Below are 21,827 nucleotides of genomic sequence, written 5' to 3'. Positions count from 1 at the left end.
AAATCTTTAAAAAAAAAAAAACATTCTCACTAAACTCACCCTGGAACTTCACCTTGATTGGACACGCCTTTTGCCCTTGGCCCTACTCCAGGTCGAGCACTCCCAAAAAAGCCTACCCTACTGTCCCCTTTTGAAATAATGTATGGCAGGCCTTTCGTCCCCCCAGGCATCCAACCACAGTCTACCATCCCTTCCATTGCTGTCCTGCCCTTACTTTTTCATCTGCGCCAAGAGCTCTGGAAACACCAAGATTGGCTCTTGTCCGACCCGGTCAATGAGTCTAATTCCCTGTCTCTACTCCCGGGACAACTTGTCTTTTACAGACCACCTGAAGAAAGACCGCCTCTCACCCCTGTATGGAAAGGGCCTTTCCCAGTGGTCCTCTGTACGCCAACCGCTGCTAAAATCTCTCTCAAAAACTAAACTGCCACCCTGGATTCACATCTCTAGACTCAAGCCGGCACCCTCCGACCCACAGACCAAGCCCGATTCTCACATTAACACTGACACTCCCGAATACCAAGTAACTCCCCACCCCACGGACCCCCTTAAAATACGTATCTCAGCAAGCCCAAAATGCCATTCTCCCTCCAATCACTCCTTTTAACGCTCACCACACTTAGTCTCCCGACAATCTGGGGAGACTACGACCATCAGCCTTATAAACAAACCTGGATCCTCCGGAGTGGGGAAAGCTACGAGGAATGGAACTTGACGACCTGTCCAGATAGCCCTAAATGGACATGTTTTCCCGACCTGTACTTCAATCTTGAAAAAGCATGGCATGGCCCTTCAGGGTTCACAGGAGAGGGAAATGAATGGCAAGCGCATTGACTATGCACAGGAACGGGTTCTTTACGTGTCCCGGCTATCAATCCAACAGCCAGAGGTGCGGGGGACTACCGGCCCTCTATTGCGCCTCATGGGGTTGTGTAGATACCAGTGATGGGGTACGGCACTGGTCGGTCTCTAGTGACCTGATTTCTATGAGCTTCGCCCAACCATATAATGAACAGTGAGGGCGTAGGGTCCAGATTGACCGTGACAGTACCCTAATTAAAATCTCTTTCACCCAAAAAGGTAAAAGCGAGAAACGATGAGTAAATGGACTAAACTGGGGTAAAATGCTCTACCAGCGGCCTTGGCATGGTAAAATCCTCCAACTCCTTTTAAGGATGGAACCAACTAGCATACACACTGTGGGCCCTGACCATGCTCTGGCACCTCAGGTACCTCCGGCACCTCCACCGCCTCAGCTGTCCCCCTCACCTTCCGGCTCACCTGCCCCCTTAAACATTTCCAATGGTCCTTTAACCCAGGCTCCGCTAACATCTCACACTCCCCTAACTTTGGGGACCCCTGGAAAAAATACTGAAGGCCACTTTTCTAACCCTCAACAAAACCGCTCCTAACCTCACTACCGCTTGCTGGCTCTGCTACAGCCCCAAGCCCCTGTTTTACGAGGCTGTGGGCATTAATGCTTCCATTACTCTAAACACCACCGCCCCGACCACGGGGTGGGGAGCGAGAATCACAGGAGTAACCATGACTCAGGTCAGCGGCAAGGGAACCTGTGTGGGCACTGCCCCCACAAATAACAAAGACATATGCACCTCTTTTATCCAAACACAATCTTGGAACGCTTCTCATTGGCTCACTCCAACGAGGGGGGCCTGGTGGTTATGTTCACGATCCGGACTCACTCCCCCCCTGGCCGGCTCTATATTCAATGCATCTCACGAATTTTGCCTAACCGTTGTTGTCCCCAGAATTCTTTATCACTCGGCAGCCGACGGCCCGTCTTTTGGGGCTGCTAATCGCCTCCAAAAAAGAGAATCTATCTCTGCCCTCACTATCGCGACCTTATTTGGCCTGGGACTGGCAGGGACAAGCACCGGCATCGCTTCCCTGGCCACCCAACACTCAGGCCTCATGTCCCTTCGAGCGGCTATAGATGAAGACTTAGATCGCATTGAAAAATCCATTAGCCACCTTACTTCTTTATCAGAAGTTGTCCTTCGAAACTGTAGGGGGCTGGACTTACTCTTTCTCAAAAGTGGGGGACTCTGTGCCGCACTGGGGGAGGAATGTTGCTTTTATGCTGATCACACGGGAGTGGTTCGCGACTCTATGGCCAAACTTAGGGAAGGCGTAGAACGCCACAAGAGAGAGAGAGGCTGGGAAGAATTGGTTTGAGTCACTGTTCAATCATTCTCCCTGGTTGACCACTTTATGATCTGCCCTGGCCGGACCACTAATAATCCTCTTACTTCTTGTCACCATTGGCCCTGGTATTGTCACCCACATCATAACCTTCACCCGTCAGACCGTACAACAGGCTACTAACAATTTTCACCAGCTCTTTCTCAGACAATACCGTCATTACCAGCCCCTTAACACCGACCATGTCGACAATCCACATTTTCATCACCGCCCTTATCACAGCTGGTTCCTACCCGATCCGGTTGTTATCACGCCCCAAGAATGGTGTAATGACATCGTTGCCGACCGATGGCTCCAAGGAAGCTTCTATAACCTTACCCCCACACAAATAACTATTTTTTCAGAACACATACGTTCCTTACTCCCTCCCACACCCGGCCATATCCCTCGAGGCCAGTTCGTAAGGATGGCACAGGCGGCCCTTCACTCACCCCCTCCCAGGTCTACGACCCCAATCAGCAGGAAGTAGCCAGACTGATCGATGCCCTTCTCCCAAAACAAAGACTGGGGAATGAAGGATACCACCCAAGCCTAAAACCGAGCCTGTCCTCCCCCCACCGCCATATATGGCCATGGGCCTAGTCCATCCCACCTATTGGTTCTTTTCCTCTCGGCTACTCTTCCGTCACACTTCCCGCCTGACTCTCCCGCCTGACTGTGGCCCGGCCAATGGGCACTCGACACACCACCCCTGATGTACATATAAGCTCAGCTCTGAAATAAAATTTTGCTTCCTGGTGAACAGACTCATGGCGTCCGTCCCTCCTTTCCGCCTTTTCCTTTCAGGGGGCAGGACGCAGCCCTGTGCGCTAGCTTCTGTACAGAGGAATTTGTAATTTAAAGCAAAAATAATAGGATACCTTTATTGTTAAGAATCAAGATTCAACTTAGAATTAGGAATGGCTGAAGGAGGAAGACAGACCCAGGTGGGAGAAGGACCTAAACCCTCTCAAGTCTCATCCATTCAGGATAATAAAATCCACTCACCCCTCCCCCAGCACCCTTTTTCCTCTTTCTCCAGTCTTCTGCACCCTCCTCTGATTCCAACCCTGAAGCTCTACAAGGCCTTTGCAGGGTTATTTCCTCTACCTAGAGGGGCCCTGCCCCCCACCCTCCCCCCGACTCCTTCTTTCCCTTTGGGTCTTCATCAATATCCATCTTCCAGAAGTCCTGACTTAAATCGTGTCACTTCAATCTTGTCACCATCTCTCCTCCCTCACACACTCCCCACAAAAATGCTGCTGCTGAATTGCTTACCCACTAGCCAACGGTGAGCTGCGAGAGGCAGAGGTCTAGAACTGCCCCCTCTAGACCTGTGACTACAGTAGGTGCCCTGTGACAGTGGAGGTGGCGGATGGCTGCACGGATGGATAGAGGGATGATGGCTCTGGTGAAGGAGCCACGACACAGAGAGGCGGGGCAACGTTGCTCCAGGGGGAGGGTACAGCACCGGCAAAGGCTTGAGGCTGGAACTCACTAATGATGGAGAACCAGCCCTTTTTCAGCCAGCAGGGGGGTGCATGCAATAAGGGGGACAGGGGGACCAAATAAAACACTGGAGGGAGGCCCTCCCTAGTGGCGCAGCAGGTTAAAGCACAGCACTGAGAATCTGAAGCCACTTCCGCAGGAGTTCGATTCCCGCCTACCGCCTGCCCTAGGAGACCACATGGCGAGCCAGACCTCTCCTGGCCCGCCTGCTGCTCCCTCAGCAGTGTACTTAGTCGATCTGCCTGTTCTGCTCCCCACTCTGTCTCTGGTGAAGCCTCTCACCGCCCCTGAGCCTCTGGCTTGTACCCCAGTTCTGTATGCACAGGTGAATAAATCTTTAAAAAAAAAAAAACTGGAGGGAAGTAAGATGAAATGTTGAAGGCAGATGATCTATGTGCAAGATTATAACAGAATTTTATATTCTTTATGTTTCTATTATTTCCAAAGTACCTACAGTGAACATATATTACTTGTAAAGGAAGGGAGGTTATAAATGAGAAAAACAAACAAACAAACAACCCAAATCTTGCCCTTTAAAAGTCTGGCTGTAAAAGCACCAAGTTCATGACCCTGATGACTTTTAATTTTCTTTTTGTGGAATTTGTGTTGTGATGATGAATTAACCACAGAACATAGTTGTTAATGAATGAAACCAGCTGCTCTCTGGAAGCAAGGATGCTGTATGGCCTGTCACGTACACACTTTCGGGCACACAGGAGGGAGGAGGGGGACATACCGAGGTGTCCAGGGTGGGAATGGGGCTGAAACGTGAGTGAGGAGCCACATGTACTGCCACATGTGAGGTGAGCCCCTCCCCTCCCAGATGACATGGAGGAACCCTGAATTCACCACCTCCCCACCATACCCCCCTCTGCCACGGAGCCCCAGTGCTAATGTCCGGCAAGAAGTGGCGTGGAGCATGAAACAACCTTCCTGTGCTTTAGTTTTCCCATCCATGAAATGGGCATGGTACTACTTTAGGATAATAGGGTTTATTTAACCTCAGAGAAACAGCTAATGTCCCCAATGTCTAAGTTATTTCAGGGAGGTCAGATACCACCACCTCCCAACCAAAGACCAGGGTCAGGCCACAGAGGGAAAATGAGGCCCAGAAAAGGCTGTGACAGGCAAGAGTCCTCCTTAATAGGCGTCCTCAGAGTCATACCACATCTTGGAGGGGCAATGCTGTGATTGCTGTGTTTCTACATAAAGAAGAAAGTGACTGGGGGGACCCAGCAATTCACCCAGAGATGCTAAAGGCAGAGGCCATAGCACTTTGAAGCAGCACCCTGTTCATAGCGGTAGCAGGCTGAATCAGTCTTCAGAAATGACCCAGACACAGATATCCACATCTGCCCCCAGCATAGCTGATCTGAATGTTTTAGTGGTGAGAATTCCTCTGTTCACGGGTCCTCCTCTCTTGTATCTACCTGGCAGATGAAGGGGAGGCACCTGCAGAGGGGATCTCTCAGCGTCAGTTCCCTAACCCTTGCACAGGGCTACCCTAGGACACAGAGCAGGCACAGGCCTGGAATACAGCCTCTGATAAGAGTGAAGAGTAAGTGCTGGACGTGGTTCGAGAGTAACCACTGGAGAGAGTGACAAGGGGCCTGGAAAACACCGTTTCCAGACCTGGTGTACAAGTCCGGAAAGGGCGATCCAAGGGTCCTTAAAGAAACTTGCAAGTTCTGAGTCAGCTTGGGGTCAGCGTGGACCCCAGCTCAGTGGCCCCTATTTAACCCTGATACCTGCCTAACTAAAAGCTTGGTTATCTCCCTGGACAGATGGGAAAGACAAAGCAGGGATTACCTGGGAAGAGGTGGACCTCTTCCTGGAAGGTCCACCCACCCACCAGGGGCCATTAGGTGCCAAAGGATTCAGCTATCACATTTCCCTGTGGTCCACGCAGGCCTGACCCACAGTCCTCTGACTGTCCGGCTGTGGAGTCCCAGGGTCTAGTCTGACCTCAGGGGACAGGAGCTCAGTGTCAGGTGACTCTGAGACCCCACAGTCCAGTGTTCCCTCCTCTTCCTCCTCCTCTTCTTCAGCCTCCTCCAGAGTCAGCTCAAATTGGAACCTGTCAGGGCCACTCCGCTCAGGGCCGGTGGGGTCAACAGGGCTGCGGGGGATCTTGCTCTGGTACCACTCTCGGTTGTCTTCCAGCGTGTCCAGCAGGTCCTGTGCGTCTGGGTGGACCAGATCAGCCCATGTCTCCCACAGAGGGTGGGCAATGTAATCAATGAAACCCACCTGTGGGGTGAGAGAGAGGGAGTGACGGGGAGGTGGTGCGGTGAATCACCATGCTACTGGCTGCCTAGAACCAGCCCAGCCTTTAGGCCTCTGCCCAGTAGTTCCCTCTGCCTGGAATGCCGTTTCCCAATTCCTACTCCTCCTTTAAAGCCCTCTTCAAATAATTCTTCCTCTAAGAAGCCTCTTCTGCACCTCCTAAGGGAAGCCCTGCAGGGTCCCACACATCACCTAGAAGGTATTTCCAGCCCTCACTAGTGCAGATCCCTCTCCCTTTACCCAGGTAGAATGCTTCCCAAGCCTAACTGCATGGTGCACACCTTAGGCCACGCTCCCCCCCCCTCCCCGGAGGGATCAAGTCAGGACTCAGGGGTTGGCTCTGCCACTCCTTCCCTTCCCTACCCCCAATGCTGCCAGCTTCACTCAGTCTCCCTCAGACCTGGGACTTCTCCACTGAAGCTGTGTGCTTGTCACACATGGGGCTGATGTCCAGGCCTGACTCACGCTCGCGGTCACCCTGCTGGAAGAACTCGGCCATGATGCGGTCTGTCCACTGGCGGTACAGGGGCAGCGGTTTTGTGGGGTTGCTCAGGTCGGCACAGTGAACCAAGTTCTGCAGGACCTGGGGAGACCAAGGCTCAGGGGGGCTTGGGTTGGGTCACCCCTGGCCTAGTACCCACCCTTCCCAAACCAGAGGGATACCCTGGGGACACCCATCTCACAGGTGGGAAAGCAAAGACCTGGGAGGGGAAGGAGAGACACGGGCACCCAACTTTTTAGTGTCTCCATTTCAAGTGCGGCATAATCAGTGTTTCATCAGAGCAGCTAAATATAGTCATGCTTTGCTTAACCATGAAGGAAGGACCACGTAAACATGGCCCCAATAAGCGGTACCATATATAGCTGTGCCGTAGGCACACCATCTAGGGCGACGTAATTACACCCTGCAACTTTTGCACAGTGATGAAATCCCCTAATGATGCATTTTCCAGAATGTGTTCTGGTCATTGCCTGTAAAGTCTTGGAAGCAAGGTCCTGCCCACCAGCCACATACTTGAATGCGGTCAGAGTAGTTGTCCAACATCAGGACTCCTAGGCTTGTCACCTTCTTGGTCTCCACCATGGTCTTGAGGTCAGCCAGCAGGTTCATGTGCTTGGACATGTCGGTGGCTAGCACCTGGGGCAAGCGAGGCAGGATGATAGCCATGAGGGTCCCCCCCGCCACCCCCACCTCCCAGCTGCCACACCTACTCAGACTCTCAGCGCTCAGTGTCCTTACCTGTGAAGTGGGGGAACACAATGAGACCCAGCTCACAAGAAGGGCTGAGTCATGTGGGAACATGTGGGACATGGCCCAGGGAAGGAGATTAAACCTGGGGGCCAAGGGAGAGGTGTCTCAGTGCAGGGCAGAGGCCCATCAGAAGACACTGCCTGGGGCCAAGGAGCCAAGGACAGAGAGGAGGTGCTTGTGGTTGGAGCAAGAGAGCACGAGAGCACAGGACCAGTGGGAGGTAGTAAGGCTAGGGGCAGGAGGTTTTTTTGTTGTTTTTTTTATTTGTTTGTTTTTAAGATTTATTTATTCATACAGAACTGGGGTACAGGCCAGAGATGCGGAGGGTGAGAGGCTTCACCAGAGACAGAGCGGGGAGCAGAACAGGCAGATCGACAAAGTACACTGCTGAGGGGAGCAGTGGGCGGATCAGGAGAGTTCTGCCTTGCCATGTGGTCTCCGCTGGGGCAGGCGGGGATCGAACTCATGCTGAAGTGGCTTTAGCTTCTCAGTGCTGTGCTTTAACCCGCTGCGCCACCAGGGAGGGCCAGGGGCAGGAGGTCTTATGGGCATTTGTCCAGAGGGACCCTGGGACCACCAGAGCCACTAGAAGCAATTTAAACCTGGAGGAATCTAACATGGCACGATCCCCAAATAGCCCTGAGCCTGCCAGCTAGCAGGAAAGGCCGCTTTCAGTCTTTCGGAAGGAATGCCAGCCCTGTTTTTAAAATCTTAACCAGGACCCTTGTGGCAGCGCAGCGGGTTAAAACGCAGCACTGAGAAGCTAAGCTTCCGCATGAACTCGATCCCCGCCCAGGAGGTGAACCCTTGGGGCAGCAGACCTCTCCTGTCTCACCCGCTGCTCCCCTCAGCGGTGTACTTGGTCAGTCGGCCTGTTCTGCTCCCCACTCTGTCTCTGGTGAATCCTCTCACTGCCCCTGCACCTCTGTCCCATACCCCTGTTCTGTATGAATAAATACATCTTTAAAGAAAAAAAATCCATTTGGTCAGACTCATGTGGCTTTCCAAAATCAGACAGAAAGCTTCAAAACTCTGAAAACGTGCCATCAGCCTCAAGTGACGCTTCCCCTGGGGGTGCCTAGCACCTGAAGCCCTACCTCCACCTCACCAATTTTTCAGTTCCTTTTCACTCAGAGTTTCTTCCTAGCCCCTCCCACATGCTGTTTCCCCTCCTGGAAATTCCTCTCCAGGGGGGTGGGGGCCCACCCTCTGCGTCAGTGTTCTCCTCTGGGCGGCTGTCCTGTCCCGACCTTGACAACCCTTCCGTCACGGCTCTATATACCCCACACAATCTGCTTCTGGGCTCCCATGTTGTCTATCCCCACCCCACAAATCTAATAAATCTAGAACTGTCTTGGTCATTGGCACAGGCCCTGCACACCACAGGTGCTCAATGAATACTTAGTAAAGGAATAATAGAAGCATAGGGTCCAAAAACATGCTGGGCCCCCCAACCGGAAGAATATCAAATGAGACACTCATGGTGAGGAAAAGTTATACTTGAAACCCTAAAAACTCATTTTTCACATCACTTGTGCATGAATTGCAGCCAGGATAGGATCGGCATGATCAAAGGCCCCTCCACCCCATTTCTGGGCTTGAATGGTCTTTGTCTCCGTTTACAGGCCAGGAGCCACAGTTTCAGAGTGGGACTATGCCCCACTTCACCTGAACTCCCAGCAGGCCAAGACCAATCATACCCATTGATCACTCAGGCCTTACCATGTCGATGACCATCCTCCGCAGACTCAGCCGCTGCTTGGCACTGAGGTTTTGGAAGATATCACAGTTCTCTGCCTGCAGCAGCTTGAAGCCCACAGCCAGGTGGTGGTTCTCCAGCACAGAGGCATCATTGTACATGAGTGCAAGCTCTGAGTCTGGAGGGGGAAGTGGAGAGCCTTAAGGCCTGCCCTCCCCACCCACTCCACCAGAGGTGGGTTTCCTTGCCAAACATCTACTCATGCTGGGAAGCCCCAGTTCTATGTCCCTTCCTCCAGGAAGCCTGCTGGGAGCTCATGTCTCCCCCTGGCCCTGACCTAATTCTAAAGGGCTGGGGTCATTGTGTTTGACTATCTCGGGAGACTGGGGGCTCCTTGGGACCCTGGTAGGGCAGGAGAAAATGCTAAAGGAGCACTGGTTAAATGACCAACTGAGTTTCATCTTATTATACTCTGGGGTCATGGAACTAAGAGGGCTTCACTCATCCCCAGATCTACAGAGACAATACCAGAGGTATTAAACACTTGCTTGTTGACTGAGATTTTCAGGTTCTTCAAAGGATATTGTGCTTTAAAATCTCAGTGGGTCCGATCAGCTCTGCCACGTGTGTTATTCTCTCACTTACTGAGAGCCTACTGTGTATCTGGAGCACCCAAGGGGGGGAAGATCGTCAAAGTTATCTCCCAAACAGGGACACTGGGCTCAGAGCAGAGACCTAGGGGACTGGGAGCACATGACTGGCAGGTGGAGGTGGGGTCTACCCTGGACTCACTGGTGTTAATGAGAAATTGGTTGGAGACGCCAGGATGATCCACATCATGGATAGCACTTGCAAAGATGGTGGCCAGGACTTCGAGGTCTGTGAAGACCGCCTGAGCAGGTGCAGGGCATGAGAGGTGAGGACAGGTTCTCCATGGCCAGCACCTCCCTCCTCCTGCCTCCAGGACTGTACCTCCAGAGCAGGTGTGGCCAGGAGCACATGTGCTGACTGGGCCACATCAGCCGCGTGTATGCTGTTGTGGTATGCCACGTCAGCATGGTAGTGACTCTCCAGCGTCAGCAGGTAGGTGACAAGTGTGTCCGCTGGGATCTGAAAGGTCTTGAGCAGGTCCCGTTCCTGGTTCATCACAGACCCCCAGTCAGGTCCCTGGCCTTGGGGCTGAAGCACACACTGTTCCTACTCCTGCTCCCTTGAACTCCTATGCTATCCACCCGTCAAAGGCCCCTTCTTCCAGGGCATCCTTCCTACCTGCCCTCTGAACCCCGTCAGTCTCTATCCAGCTCTGACCTGACAGGACTGTGGAGATAAGTATTCAGCTGTTCCCTCCTGATTGGGTCTCTTCATGGCTGAGCCCAGAGCTGAGGCTTGTTGACCATGAACTTCTCAATAGTGAGCTCCTATTCACCCTTCAATCCCCTGCTCAAATAGTTTCATTCAAGGGCATCAGAGAGGATTTAGAGTGTTCCCCATGGTCATGAGGAAGGAAGATGTGAAGGAAACCCCAGAGATACTGGAAGCCGAGGGGAGGGGACGTACCTGAAAGATGCTGAAGATGATGGCTGTGAGAGGCCGGTTTCCACTTAGCTCTGCCACCTTGAACACGTCAAGCCCCCACTTATTTGTGTCTTCCAGTTCCTAAAATGAAAAGAACTGGATTTGAATTCTAGCCCAACTCCTCAGAAGCCTTCCCCCCAGCCTTCAATCATCCCCACCAGCCTTCAGGTCCTGCATTAAGCTTCCGACTCCATCTCAGCATCCCAACTGGGGACCCACCTTGGCCAGTTGCCCCTCTTGGTTGGTCTGGACCCCAAAGCGTGGGACAGGGGCTTCAGAGAGGCTGGTGCTGTGAGGGAGCCCATGCAGGCCACTGATCTGGGACATGGGCCTTGGGGGCGCCATGGGGGTCACCCTGGACAGCTCCACCTCGGTCTGCTGGTCTGCAGGTGGGGGAGAGAAGGTGATTCACCTGCTAGAGTCATCCTGTCTGGCTTCGGACCCAGGACCTTGGTGAGTCTCAGGATCACCTTATTTCCTTTTTCCCTGGATCAAAGTAAGCTTCGCGTCAAGTCCCTGTCTGGTCTTAGCTCCACTCCCCTCTCTCTTCCCCTCACCCCATGGCTATTCTCAGTGGTTATTGGCCTCTGGGCACCCGAGATTCAGTGTTTTCCCCCAAATAGCCCAATGTGCTTTCTCTCTTGAAAACTGTTTGGTTCTCCAGCTTTTCTTTGGCTAATTTCCACTCATGCTTCAAAACCCTAGCTTGAATCTCCTCCTCCTGGAATTTCCTTCTGTGCCTCCCTCTGTCCAGTCCTGACTCATGGGGCTGGGGGTGTCTGTGTCTGGCTCTTGCCTCCTCAGTCTGAGGTCTGGGGTCTTTCTTTCTCTCCCTTTATAAAGTACAATCAATGACCCACCACAGCTTACCCAGGAAGGTTCGGGATATATACTCAGAAACCTGGTTCCCAGAGCGACTGGTTTCAGACAGGTGAGTCAGTTCCCGGTTCAGCATCCGTTTGAACTGCCAAGGAAGGGGAAGACAGTGGTGATGGGGGTGCTGTGTGCAGGGCCGGATGGAGTACTTTAGGCTCTCTGTCCCCTTACCTTGGTAGAAGCCATCTCCCCCACCGAGCGCCGGGTCTGCAGGGTCTCCAGCTGATCCAGACACCAATCCAGCTCATCTAGAGTCTCCAAAGCCAGCTTCTGCCCAGTGTCCTCTGGAGACTGAGATGGTCAGGGGGCCAGCCCCACCCACTTGGGAATTTCACACCCTTCATGCCGCCATGTCTGCATCCGCACCATGGAACCCTTCCCAATGGGGTCACACAGGAGCCCAGGATCTGAGTTGCAGATCTAACCCTAAGTAACTGTGTAACCTGGGCACACAGGTGTCTGTCCCTCTCTGTGCCTCAATGTCCCCATCTGTAACATGGGTGTGGAAGATTGTATCGCAGAGTGATTTTTATTGGGGGCAGTCCTTAGCACAACCTAAGGATTCGTGGGCTGCACTGGGGAGGTCACTGTGGAAGTTCCTAGCTATCACCAAGTGGCAGGAGAGGGAGAAGGTAGGAGCAGGCACATTACCTGTAGTAGGAGGGGGATGACTGCCAGCTGGGGGATTGCCGACGGATGCTTGCCTGAGGAACAGTCCACTCAGGGTAGCTTGCCTCAACAAGTGGCCCCGCCCTCCAGCCCTCCAGCCCCCGCCCTCACCCAGTCAGCATAGAGTTGCCAGTCACACTCTCGGCCAGGCCCTGCCCAGCTTACCCGTTCTCTGGCCTCCGCCTTCTCGTCACACCTAGCCCACCTCTTCTGTAGGCCCCGCCCCCTGCAGTCCCAGTCCCCGCCCAGCCCTCTGCGTACTTTGTTACCCAGCGGCCTGGCAGGTGAGCAAGAGCTGCTAGGTTGCCCCGAACTGTCCGCAGACTGGCCAGAACCTGTTAGCAGAGGGGTGAGCAGCATTGAAAAAAAAAAGGGAATGTGTTCCTCCTGCTTGGTTCATAAAGAAAAGGGAAAGGACACCCACCTGGGCAAAGGGTGTCACAATCATGTCTTCTCCGTGTCTGGGGGAGAGGGGAACAGAACATCAGGAAGGGTTGCCAGGGGAGAACTCTCACACATTCCTATAACCAACTTTTACCCCCATGATGTCTTTAGCTGAGCACTTTCTCTGCCCAGGACTTCTGTGTTCTTCAGGTCCCTGGAGTCCCTTCACCCAATTTACCAGAAAACTTCACTTTATCCCCATCTCACATATGAGGAAACTGAGTCCCAGGATTAGCAGGGTCTTAGTAGATGCAGGATACACGTGGTTGTAGTTCCCTTTTCTTTGTGGCTACCAGGGAGCTCAAATCAAGGTTTTTATTCAGTTGCTGCTAATTGGCTTTAATGTTTCTGTGCTGCCACCCAGCCTAGCCTGAAGTCAAGCCTCAGAGCATAGTTCCCAGCAAGCTTGACTGACTGACCGCCTACCAAACTCTTATTTAAACTTCAAAGTCCATTTCAAACGGCCACTTGAGGGAAATGTGCTAATAGAGTAAAGGAAGGCATTATCCCGCTACCACACTCACAGATCGCTGGCCACTGAGGAGTTCCGGGACATCGCCTTGGGGGAGAGTTCGTAGTCGCTGTCCGAGCGGTACAGGAAGGATTCCCGACGCTGACTGTGCTGGCCAGATGCTTGGGCAACACGTCCGAGGCCAGGCCCAGCCTGAGGGTCCAGGGTGCTTCTCCCACATGAAAGCCCATTTTCCAGGTCAAAGCTGAAGGCAGAGGAAGTATAATCAGAGCTGAGGGTCCAGGCATGTGGAGGCTGGGTTGTGGCACCCCCATTGTCATATATTCCCTGGACATAGGGTGTGGAGGGGCTGGGCAAGTGGAGCTTCAGTTTGTCCACCTGCTTCACAGTCACACATACACTTAGGGCCTCTGCCTCTGAGTCTGTACCCCCAGGAAGTGTGTTTCAGATCTGTCCCCAAGAGACTGTGACCATGGGTAGGTGTCAGTCACTCTCTGATGCCCATCGCCTTGTCTGTAATATGAGTGTGGTATACCCGAGGGTCATTTTGGGGGCTACTACTCAGCACTTTAGCTGGTTAACTGGGCACCCATATTACAAAAAAGAAACTGGGGACCAGGCTACAGAGTAGGATTAAAGGACTGGAAACAAGTTCCCGGGTTCTCCTCTTTGGAGGGAACCCTAGGTCTGGCAAGCTCAGAGGTTCCCCATAGCAGGGAGAGGCCTGGCGCTCCCCGCTCCCTCCCCAAAGTTAGTCCCTTGGTCCCTCCTCCAGGCCTTGTGGCCTCACCCCAGTAGTTTGACCACACCCTCAGTTCAGGGCAGAAGGGAGGCATGGGAGGGGGGGGACTTGTGTGGTGTGGAGGGAGAGGTCCATCCTCAGCTACCTGCCACATTTTCATCCTGATTGTCCACCCGGACCTTTTGCCCTGGCAGTAACCTTTGCCCAGAGTATAGTCCTCCCTACAATGTACCCCCCTCCCCACTTCCAACTGCCCCCCACCCCCAGCTTTCTCGGTCGTGGCCCTCCCTCCAACTACACCCTCATTATAGGGCATCAATGTCCCTCCCCCTTGGAAACGTCAGAGAAACGTTGGAGGGGGCGTGGGCCAAGCCCAGAGGTGCAGGAGATAACTGCTGGGAAGAGGCTGCCGGTCGGTCACGGGTTTTGAGAAGCGGCAGACATGAGAAGCGGAGACGCGAGCCGGCCCCAGCAGCTCAACGCTGCACACTCCTGGACAAAAGCGACGATCGACCAGCCCTCCACGTCACTCTGCTCCCGATCCACGGGCGAGATAGGTGCCAGACCAGAAGCTGCAAACAGGGGTCTCGCTGCGACCGCAGTGGGGGTGGGGGAGAAACGGGGAAACTGACTCGGTGGAGGTGCAGGGTTCGAATCTAACTACCGGGCACGGAGGGTTAAGATCTATCTAGGCGGGGGTTTTCAGACCGCAGAGGAGGCTGTTTTTCTTTCTACTCTAAACTTAGCAGCGGGGTCAGGTCGTGGTTCCATGACGCGGGCGGCGCAACCGAGGTTCCCAGACTGTGGGAATCGCACGTCTGTCCATTGGTTGGACAGGTAAATACCCGTATGCACCTGGAGGGACCTGTTCTCCTCCAACCTCACTAGTGGGTACCTGAGGGCTTTCCCTCCATGCCAACTCCCTAGAGGACTCCTCAGCTACCTCTTTGCGGAGGTCTGGTGCCCTAGGGGCATTCTCTGGGTCACCCCTCAAGTACCATCAGAGACCATGGCCAAGACTGCACCCTCCCCCAACTATCACTGCCTGGCCACGTGAGGTTGGAAAGAAGACCTCCAGTCTCTGAGACTTGCAAGGAGTACGAATTACCAAGTGACTGCAAATGCAGCACAACCGGGCTCGAAACACCAGACACAGTCAGCACCCACAAACCCCACCTCTGATCCAGCTTCACCTTCCTGTGGTGCTCCCTGAAGGGTGAGAATCGAACCCAGAGTATTGGGTAGAATACTTGGAGGATGCAACCTATCTGGGCTGGGCAAGATGGCAGTCTGGAACATGCCCTCTTACATGGAGAACCCCCAGCCTGGAAGACCCACTTCAAATCAAGTCTTCCTTCACAGACACAGAGGGCTTAGTGTGAGGCCTGGGGCCATCTCTGTGCTACCACGGGGAGGGTGGGGACTCAAGACCAAGGGAGGAGTGATCTGCCCCATCAGGCTCCTCCAGGACTGTCAGCCAGCCGGCCCCAGCCAGCCCCAGCCAGCGAGGGTCAGGAGGGGACGTGAGCTTCAGCCCGTCCTCTCCAGCTACATCTGCAAATGGACAAAAGGCTGATCCCCAGGGCATGCATCCCTTAGAGGAGGGGAGGAAAACACGGAGATGTGGAGAGGGAGATGGAGACAGTTACCAACTACAAAGGGAAAACATAGACAGGAGACAGAGCAGGACAGAGAAAGCAGAGAGGCAGAGCGTCCGCGCTCCGACCCGACCTACCCCCAGGTGTCCCTGACTCTGCCCTTCCCACCTCCAGTCGGCGGTTCCCGCGAACCCTCCAGGCCCTTGGTGTAGCCTCACCACAGCGGATGGGCCACCGTGAAGCGCCGCTGCAGGCGGATGCTCTGGTTCACCAGGAGCTTCCTGTAGAGCCCAGGAGAACCTCGCGGGGAGCCCCGGGGGGAGCTGGGCCCAGGGCCCGGGGCGGGCGCGGGGGGGCCCTGCATGACCCAGGCGCCAGGCGGCTAGAGGCTGCGCCCAGCGCCTGCCGCGCGGAACCTTTTCTGTACAGCCTGGGGGGCGGGGCCGGCGGGGAGGGAGCAGAGGTCCCTTCGGCCCCTCCTCGAGGCTAACCGGCTGCTAGACGGCCCTGCCAGGGGTGAACGGGGAAATTGATGCAAAGACTTGGACGCCACTCTGCTTCCACAATTTGAGAGGCCCCCGTGGGACACAGAACCCGGATCTTACAACACATCCCTCTCTGATGTCCCCCTTTAGTACACTTGCCAGTCTGATAACTTGGTGGAAGAGAAAGAAGCGGAAGTCAGAAGGGGAAGTGTCCCCCATTATGAGAGGGTCACCAGGCACAGAGTTTGCAGAGGGGCTGTCATATACCACAGAGTTTCCCATCTCTCTTTGCCCATTTTCCAAATGGAGAAACTGAGGGAGCTACCAAGGAACTGTTGCCCATAAACTGCAAACTGTTCATCCTTTGCAAGTTGGGGAAACCAAGGCATGAAGCAAGGTGTTAACTGACACGAGACTTCATTGCCAGCAGTCAGCTTGAACCCAGTGCCCTCTCTCCAGATCCTTTTCCACATGTCCCCACATACCCCCACTCACTTTGACATTTCCCAGGCCCTGTCTCTGGAGACTTTCCCCTCTCTTGCTGTCTCCAGCAGACAAACATCCGCACTCACTCCCGCCAGGTCTTCCGTCCTGTGAAGCTTCAGCTGCCTTACCCATTCCCCATTCCCGGAAGGACCCTAAGGTGCCTGGAAAGGGAGGCCTTGCCTCTGATGGGGGACAGGGGTGTCCAGGCTCGATATCAGATGCGGGGGTCAAGATTGACCTGCCCCACTCTACAGAAGAAACTAAGTCTGGGGGGGAGGGAGGAAGGGCCTGGAACATCCCCGTCACAGGCAGAAATTAGCACACTAGCCCCCCCTCACCATACACACACACACACACACACACACACACACATATCTGAGTTTTGGTCCCTTGGGACTGCACAGTTTGGTGTGCCCTGGAAAAAGAGCCCTCACATTCCTGGCAATCCTGGAAGAATGTGAGTTACAATTCAACACAACCAGGGCTTCAGTGGAAGAGTCTGAGGGAGCACAGGGGCCAGATCCTGGACATCCAGTCACTCTTTTGTCCTCACTGTGAGAAGACTGAGGCTCAGAGAAGAGTCGCACTGGGACCGGAAAAGAGAGGGGGTCTCTGGTGTCTGGCAGGGAAACTCTTTGACCCCCACGGCACTGCAGCTAGACACCTAGTAGGAGCCAGAATCACTGGCTTGTCCCAAAGATGAAACTACCATCTGTAGCTGCTATGTGGGAACCTAATTATAGGCATTCCCCGGGGGACAGGATCAGCCTGGTGGAAACCTTTGGACCAGAGTCCAAGCAGCCTTGACACTGCTCTAGCTCTGTGGGAGGGGCTCTCATGTTCCCAAGGAGAAACTGAGGGATGTTAAGGCTAAATAAATGGATGCAGTGTTCAGCATCTGACGCTGAGTGAAGCCCTGTGTTATAAAAGTCATTTAACTTTCTGAACAATTCTACAGAATGTAGACTATTGCTCTCGCCTTTCAGTTGGTGAAACGGTGTCTTTGCTCCACGTCACAGCCAGGAATGGCGAGGCTGAGGTCATCACTGCTGGAGCGCTCCCATCCCCTCTCCAGCCCCAGAGGCAGCATTAGCATGCTTGTATAATAGTTTTAACATTAATGTTTCATTAACAGAATCAACTGTAAATATTTTATTAACAGTCTTAACTGAGGCATTATTAATAGTTTTGTGAATGGACGATACTAAGCCGTAGATTGCAGCCTGACTCAAAGGGCCCCAAAGCCAGCCTGGTAAGGGGCTGAGGGCGGAGACATGAGGACCCCCCTCCTGACCTTGCTCCCGCTGCATGACCCCAGCACCCAGCAAATCATCGCCTGTTTTCCTCCATTGAGCGTCCCTTCTCCGGCCATTTTTTACTTTGCCACCAGGAGGCTCCAGCAAGGTGGGACTTATGGGTGCTCTTATACCCATATTGAGGTGAGTAAATCAAGGTCTGAAGGAGAGGTGTGATGTAACCAAGTCCTCAGTTGACTAAGGAAGACAGAGAGGAAGGTGGCGCCAAGTCACGTGGGTGGATTCCCTGCAGTCAGATCTCAGCCTCTCCTGCTCCAGCCCCTTTCGTGAGTGCCCCCTCGCCCCTGTGTCCATACCTCCCCGGAAGCCCTGCATGGCTGCCCAACCCATGTCCTCCCTGCCCACTTCCTCTTAGCTCACTCTGCTCCAGCTCCATCTTCCCTGCTTGCTGTTCCTTGAAGCTACTGGGCTCATTTCCTCCATGTCTTTGTCTGAATGTTCTTCCCATGCTGACTTTTCATCTTTTGGGTCAAAATTGGAGCATTACTCCTCCAGGAAGTCCTCCTTGACCAATTGGGAAAACGTCCTCAGAGCTCCCTCCTGTCATGGGTACAGTTTCCTGTCATGATCCTTTGACCTGCGTCTGTCTCAGTCACCAGCCCTGGAGGACAGAGCCAGATATGCCTCCTGCCACTTCTGTGACAGTGTGTGAGGTCAATCCCCAGAGCTCAATAGAGCTTGTAAAATATCTCCCCTCTCATCCTCCAGACACACTGAACTGTGTTCAACTCCTCATCCACCTAATTCTCTTGAGCCTAAGGCTTTTTACATTCTGTTTCTTCTGCTTGACATACTCTTCCCTGAATTCCTTCTGGCCTGCTTCTCCTTTCTTCTTTTTTTGGATAGAACTGGGGTTCAGGCCAGTGCTGGGAGTGAAAGGATTCACCAGAGACAGAGTAGGGAGCAGAACAGGCAGATTGACAGAATACACTACTGAGGGGAGCAGCAGGCGGGTCAGGAGAGGTCTGCCACGCCATGTGGGTCAGCTCCATGGGTGAGATAAAACTCAGGCCATAGTGGTGATAGTGCTGAGACTTAATCCCTAGGCCACCAGGGAGGCACTGACTTCTCTTGATTCTTAAGGGTAAGCTTAGATACCAGTTCTTGTAAACAATCCTTCCATATCTTCTGCTCGGGAGTTTCATGTGGACTCCCCTGGCACCCCAGTTTCTCCCCATCACCACAATGCTGCCTCTAGTCACTATAAATTGATCTTATGTGCACCTGCTTGCCCCTGGGCTGTGTCCTCAATAAGGAGCCCAGAACACAGTAGTGCTTAATAAAGTGCTTTCTGGGGGCTCTTCCTGGTGGCGCAGCAGGTAAACGCAGCACTAAGAAGCTAAAACCACTTCAGCATGAGTTCGATCCCCGGGCCCAGAAGTGATCCATATGGTGTGGCAGACCTCTCCTGGCCCGCCCGCTGCTCCCCTCAGCAGTGTACTTCATTGATCTGCTTGTTGTGCTCCCCACTCTGTCTCTGGTGAATCCTCTCACCACTCCCTGCACCCCTGGCCTGTACCCCAGTTCTGTATAAATAAATAAATAAATCTTAAAAAAAATAAAAGTGATTTATGAACAAGATAGCCAGACACTTCCAGAGTCATATAATCTGGGAGCAGTAGGAAGGACCACATTGGAGGATAATGTTCCAGCACACAAGGGTCTCTACAAGATACAGGAAATATGGAGATATATTTGCATGTCATAGATGACGCTGAGGCTCAAGAGCATTCAGTAGGTTGGCCTTAAAACCAGCTCTCCCCGACCCTCCCTGTTGGCGCAGCAGGTTAAAGCACTGCACTGCACTAAGAAGCTTAAGCCACTTCCGCATGAGTTCCATCCCCCCCTGCTCCGGAGGTGACCACATGGCGAGGCAGACCTCTCTTGACCCGCCCGCTGCTCCCCTCAGCAGTGTACTTCGTTGATCTGCCTGTTCTGCTCCCCACTCTGTCTCTGGTGAATCCTATCACCCTCCACATCTCTGGCCTGTACTCCAGTTCTGTATGAATAAATAAATAAAAAAAAAAAAAACAGCTCTCCTGAGGACAGAACCCCTCCACCCCACATTAGTACATATTTGCATAGCAACACACACACACATTCTCATGCTCACAGGGATGCAATCCATCACTCAGCCTTCCAGAGTCACATGGGGTACCCAACCTCCCCCATACGGGCTGAAACCAAGTTTCTGTTTGTTCTTTCTGAAGATGGAAAATCATGAGTCACCAAGAAGGGGGGCAGGAGAAGCTAAGGTGGGGGAGTAGGGCAAAGGGCCTTCAGGGTCACCTGGGAATAGCTTCTACCATTCCTCCTCAGATGCCCTTCAGGGCTGCTGGTGGGTATTAGGCTGGTGGAACAAGTATGAAGCAGTGGTCCCAGAAGGCCCAAGGATGAAGGCAGGAGAAAACCAAGCTCCAGAGGTCACCAAGGTCACCAAGCCTGGCCTCAAACCTGGGACTGGAGGTCTGGCCTACAGGAGGCCCGGGGCTCCTGGCCTCTGCGCCTTGGCCCTCAACCCACGACCCCGCAGGTAAAGCACCCACTGAAAGGCCCCATATTCTCTGTGCTGTTTTTCTTCTTGCTCTGTCTTACTCCCCTCATCTTCCTAACCCTCTATGTACATCCCCATCCACCCAGTTTATAAGACACAGGAGATTGTCTCCCCTTATTTTTGTCTCCACACCCCATCCTTTTTCATATGGAAGAAACATTCTGTGCTCAGGCTCCCCAAGGCTTCCTCTCCTGAAGGAGACAAGAGGGTGGGGTGGGGGTGTTATGTGTGGCTGGGCAGGCCAGCAAGTGCTGCCCCTCAGCACTGGGGATAGACCACCCTGAACCTCTCACACCCCACCCACCCCTAGGGCTCCTCAGAGGCTTGCAGTTACCAAAAATTACAGAAACACTCTTGAACAGTTCAGGGTCCTGTGAACCCTGGAGACCAAACGAGGCAGAGAGGACAGTCGTTCCCAATCACACACTTCAGTCTCCACGAGGGAGACACCCCCCCCAGCCTGTGGGTACACAGGCACACATCCCAACACACCGAGTGACTGCAGAGCCAGCAGGCCGTGTGCATTCACACATCCAGCCAGAGCACACACTGCTCATCACCACACACAAGCACACATGCATTCGCAGGATGGCACAGACCCACAGGGCTCTTAAAACTATTACCGTGCGGCTCTCCCCCACATAAATGCCCCTCTTTCTGCCAAAGAGCCGGCCCCAATCCAGATGCAGAGGTCCCGCCCGCACCCGCGGACCGCGGCCCCTGCCCCACGCCGCGACCTGCCCTGCCCCCGCCTACCTACCGCTTAAGGAAGGGCAAAGGCCAGGAGCAATGCGACTTCTTAAGCTCCCGCCGCGACGTGCCGCCTGGGCCAGAGTGGCTGCAGTCCACGGACTTTTTCGGGTCCGAGTGAAAGCGTTGCTGGATGCGGATGGGGTGCCGTGACTGCCGCCACAGATGTTTCGGGGGTCTCGATATGCCTTGGCGGCTGCGAGCACAACTCAGCTCACTGAATATTTCCACCCCTTCCTGAACCCTCGTGGTCTCCATGCGCCGGATTAGAGGAGTGAGGAAGCTGCACCACGCCTTAGCTTATCCCCGACACCGGAGCAAGGAGTGTCTGCGCCCAGGTCCAGCTAGGGTCGTGGGGGTGGAGAAGACCTCAGCGGGGTGCTGAGACTGGAGACAATAGATACGGGGTCTCAAGGTGGGGGCTGATATCAAGGAGCTGTTCGTGCTGGGATAAAGCTGAAGGATAGCCGGGCAGGAAAAACTTGAAGGTCGGATTGGAGACAGCGCTGGGAAGGATCTGCCGTCCCCTCTGGTGCTGGACGAAAGAGGGTCAAGACTTGTGCTTGACGGGAAGGTAGAAATTGCTCTTCCGGTCACTTCCAAACGGAGAACTGGGAGATGGCCTCAGGGGACCGCTCCACCCTTTTCACACACACCCCCAAGCCCCAAAGCGCTTTCTCTTTCCCCTAGTGCTAAAAGGGAAGAAGATAGATTCAGGGGTCTTGAATGGATGAGACAGCGAGGAGCTCTCCGCGACCTGTTGGTGCTGAAAGCAGAGATGGGGGATGGGAGCACATCCATGCCAGGGCACCGTCCACCCTGGAGGTGCTGAAAGCTGAATCGCGGCGGGTCCTCAACCCTCCCACTAACACCAACAGGGAGGAGTCTCGAGTAGTAACCTGGGCTTTCATC

At 53.8% G+C, this 21,827-nt stretch overlaps 1 protein-coding gene across 3 annotated transcripts; it reads right to left on the bottom strand.

Moving 5' to 3' along the window:
• Positions 1-4,182: 4,182 nt before the first annotated feature.
• On the bottom strand, positions 4,183-21,494 carry PDE4C (phosphodiesterase 4C, cAMP-specific). 3 transcript variants are annotated; one of them, XM_012729263.1, is made up of 15 exons: positions 20,926-21,494; positions 13,037-13,228; positions 12,493-12,529; positions 12,330-12,403; positions 12,051-12,103; positions 11,571-11,683; positions 11,394-11,487; positions 10,743-10,906; positions 10,506-10,604; positions 9,921-10,085; positions 9,741-9,840; positions 8,972-9,126; positions 7,013-7,135; positions 6,398-6,580; positions 4,183-5,961 (listed from the first exon to the last, which is right to left on the bottom strand). In XM_012729263.1, the coding sequence occupies exons 1-15, from the start codon at positions 21,171-21,173 to the stop codon at positions 5,596-5,598; spliced, it is 2,166 nt and encodes a 721-aa protein (XP_012584717.1). In that variant the 5' UTR covers positions 21,174-21,494; the 3' UTR covers positions 4,183-5,595. The 3 variants fall into 3 exon arrangements, with proteins under 3 accessions (XP_012584717.1, XP_012584718.1, XP_012584719.1); XM_012729264.1 differs by lacking the exon at positions 20,926-21,494 and adding an exon at positions 15,543-15,688; XM_012729265.1 differs by lacking the exon at positions 20,926-21,494 and adding an exon at positions 15,462-15,535.
• Positions 21,495-21,827: the final 333 nt, after the last annotated feature.

The sequence above is a fragment of the Condylura cristata genome, unplaced genomic scaffold (assembly GCF_000260355.1).
Source record: "Condylura cristata isolate star-nosed mole 26May11 unplaced genomic scaffold, ConCri1.0 scaffold00024, whole genome shotgun sequence".
Taxonomy (NCBI): domain Eukaryota; kingdom Metazoa; phylum Chordata; class Mammalia; order Eulipotyphla; family Talpidae; genus Condylura; species Condylura cristata.
This window is presented reverse-complemented; position numbering and strand designations above follow the sequence as displayed.

What these genes read in the sequence shown, in the direction of transcription:
- PDE4C (XM_012729263.1), bottom strand. Translation starts at nt 21,173, where the DNA reads ATGGAGACCACGAGGGTTCAGGAAGGGGTGGAAATATTCAGTGAGCTG. An exon ending in TCCTCAGTGGCCAGCGATCT is followed by an intron (nt 12,530 to 13,036) that starts GTGAGTGTGGTA and finishes CCTCTCCCCCAG; the next exon opens with ACACGGAGAAGACATGATTG. An exon ending in TCATCTTCAGCATCTTTCAG is followed by an intron (nt 10,086 to 10,505) that starts GTACGTCCCCTC and finishes GTGATGAACCAG; the next exon opens with GAACGGGACCTGCTCAAGAC.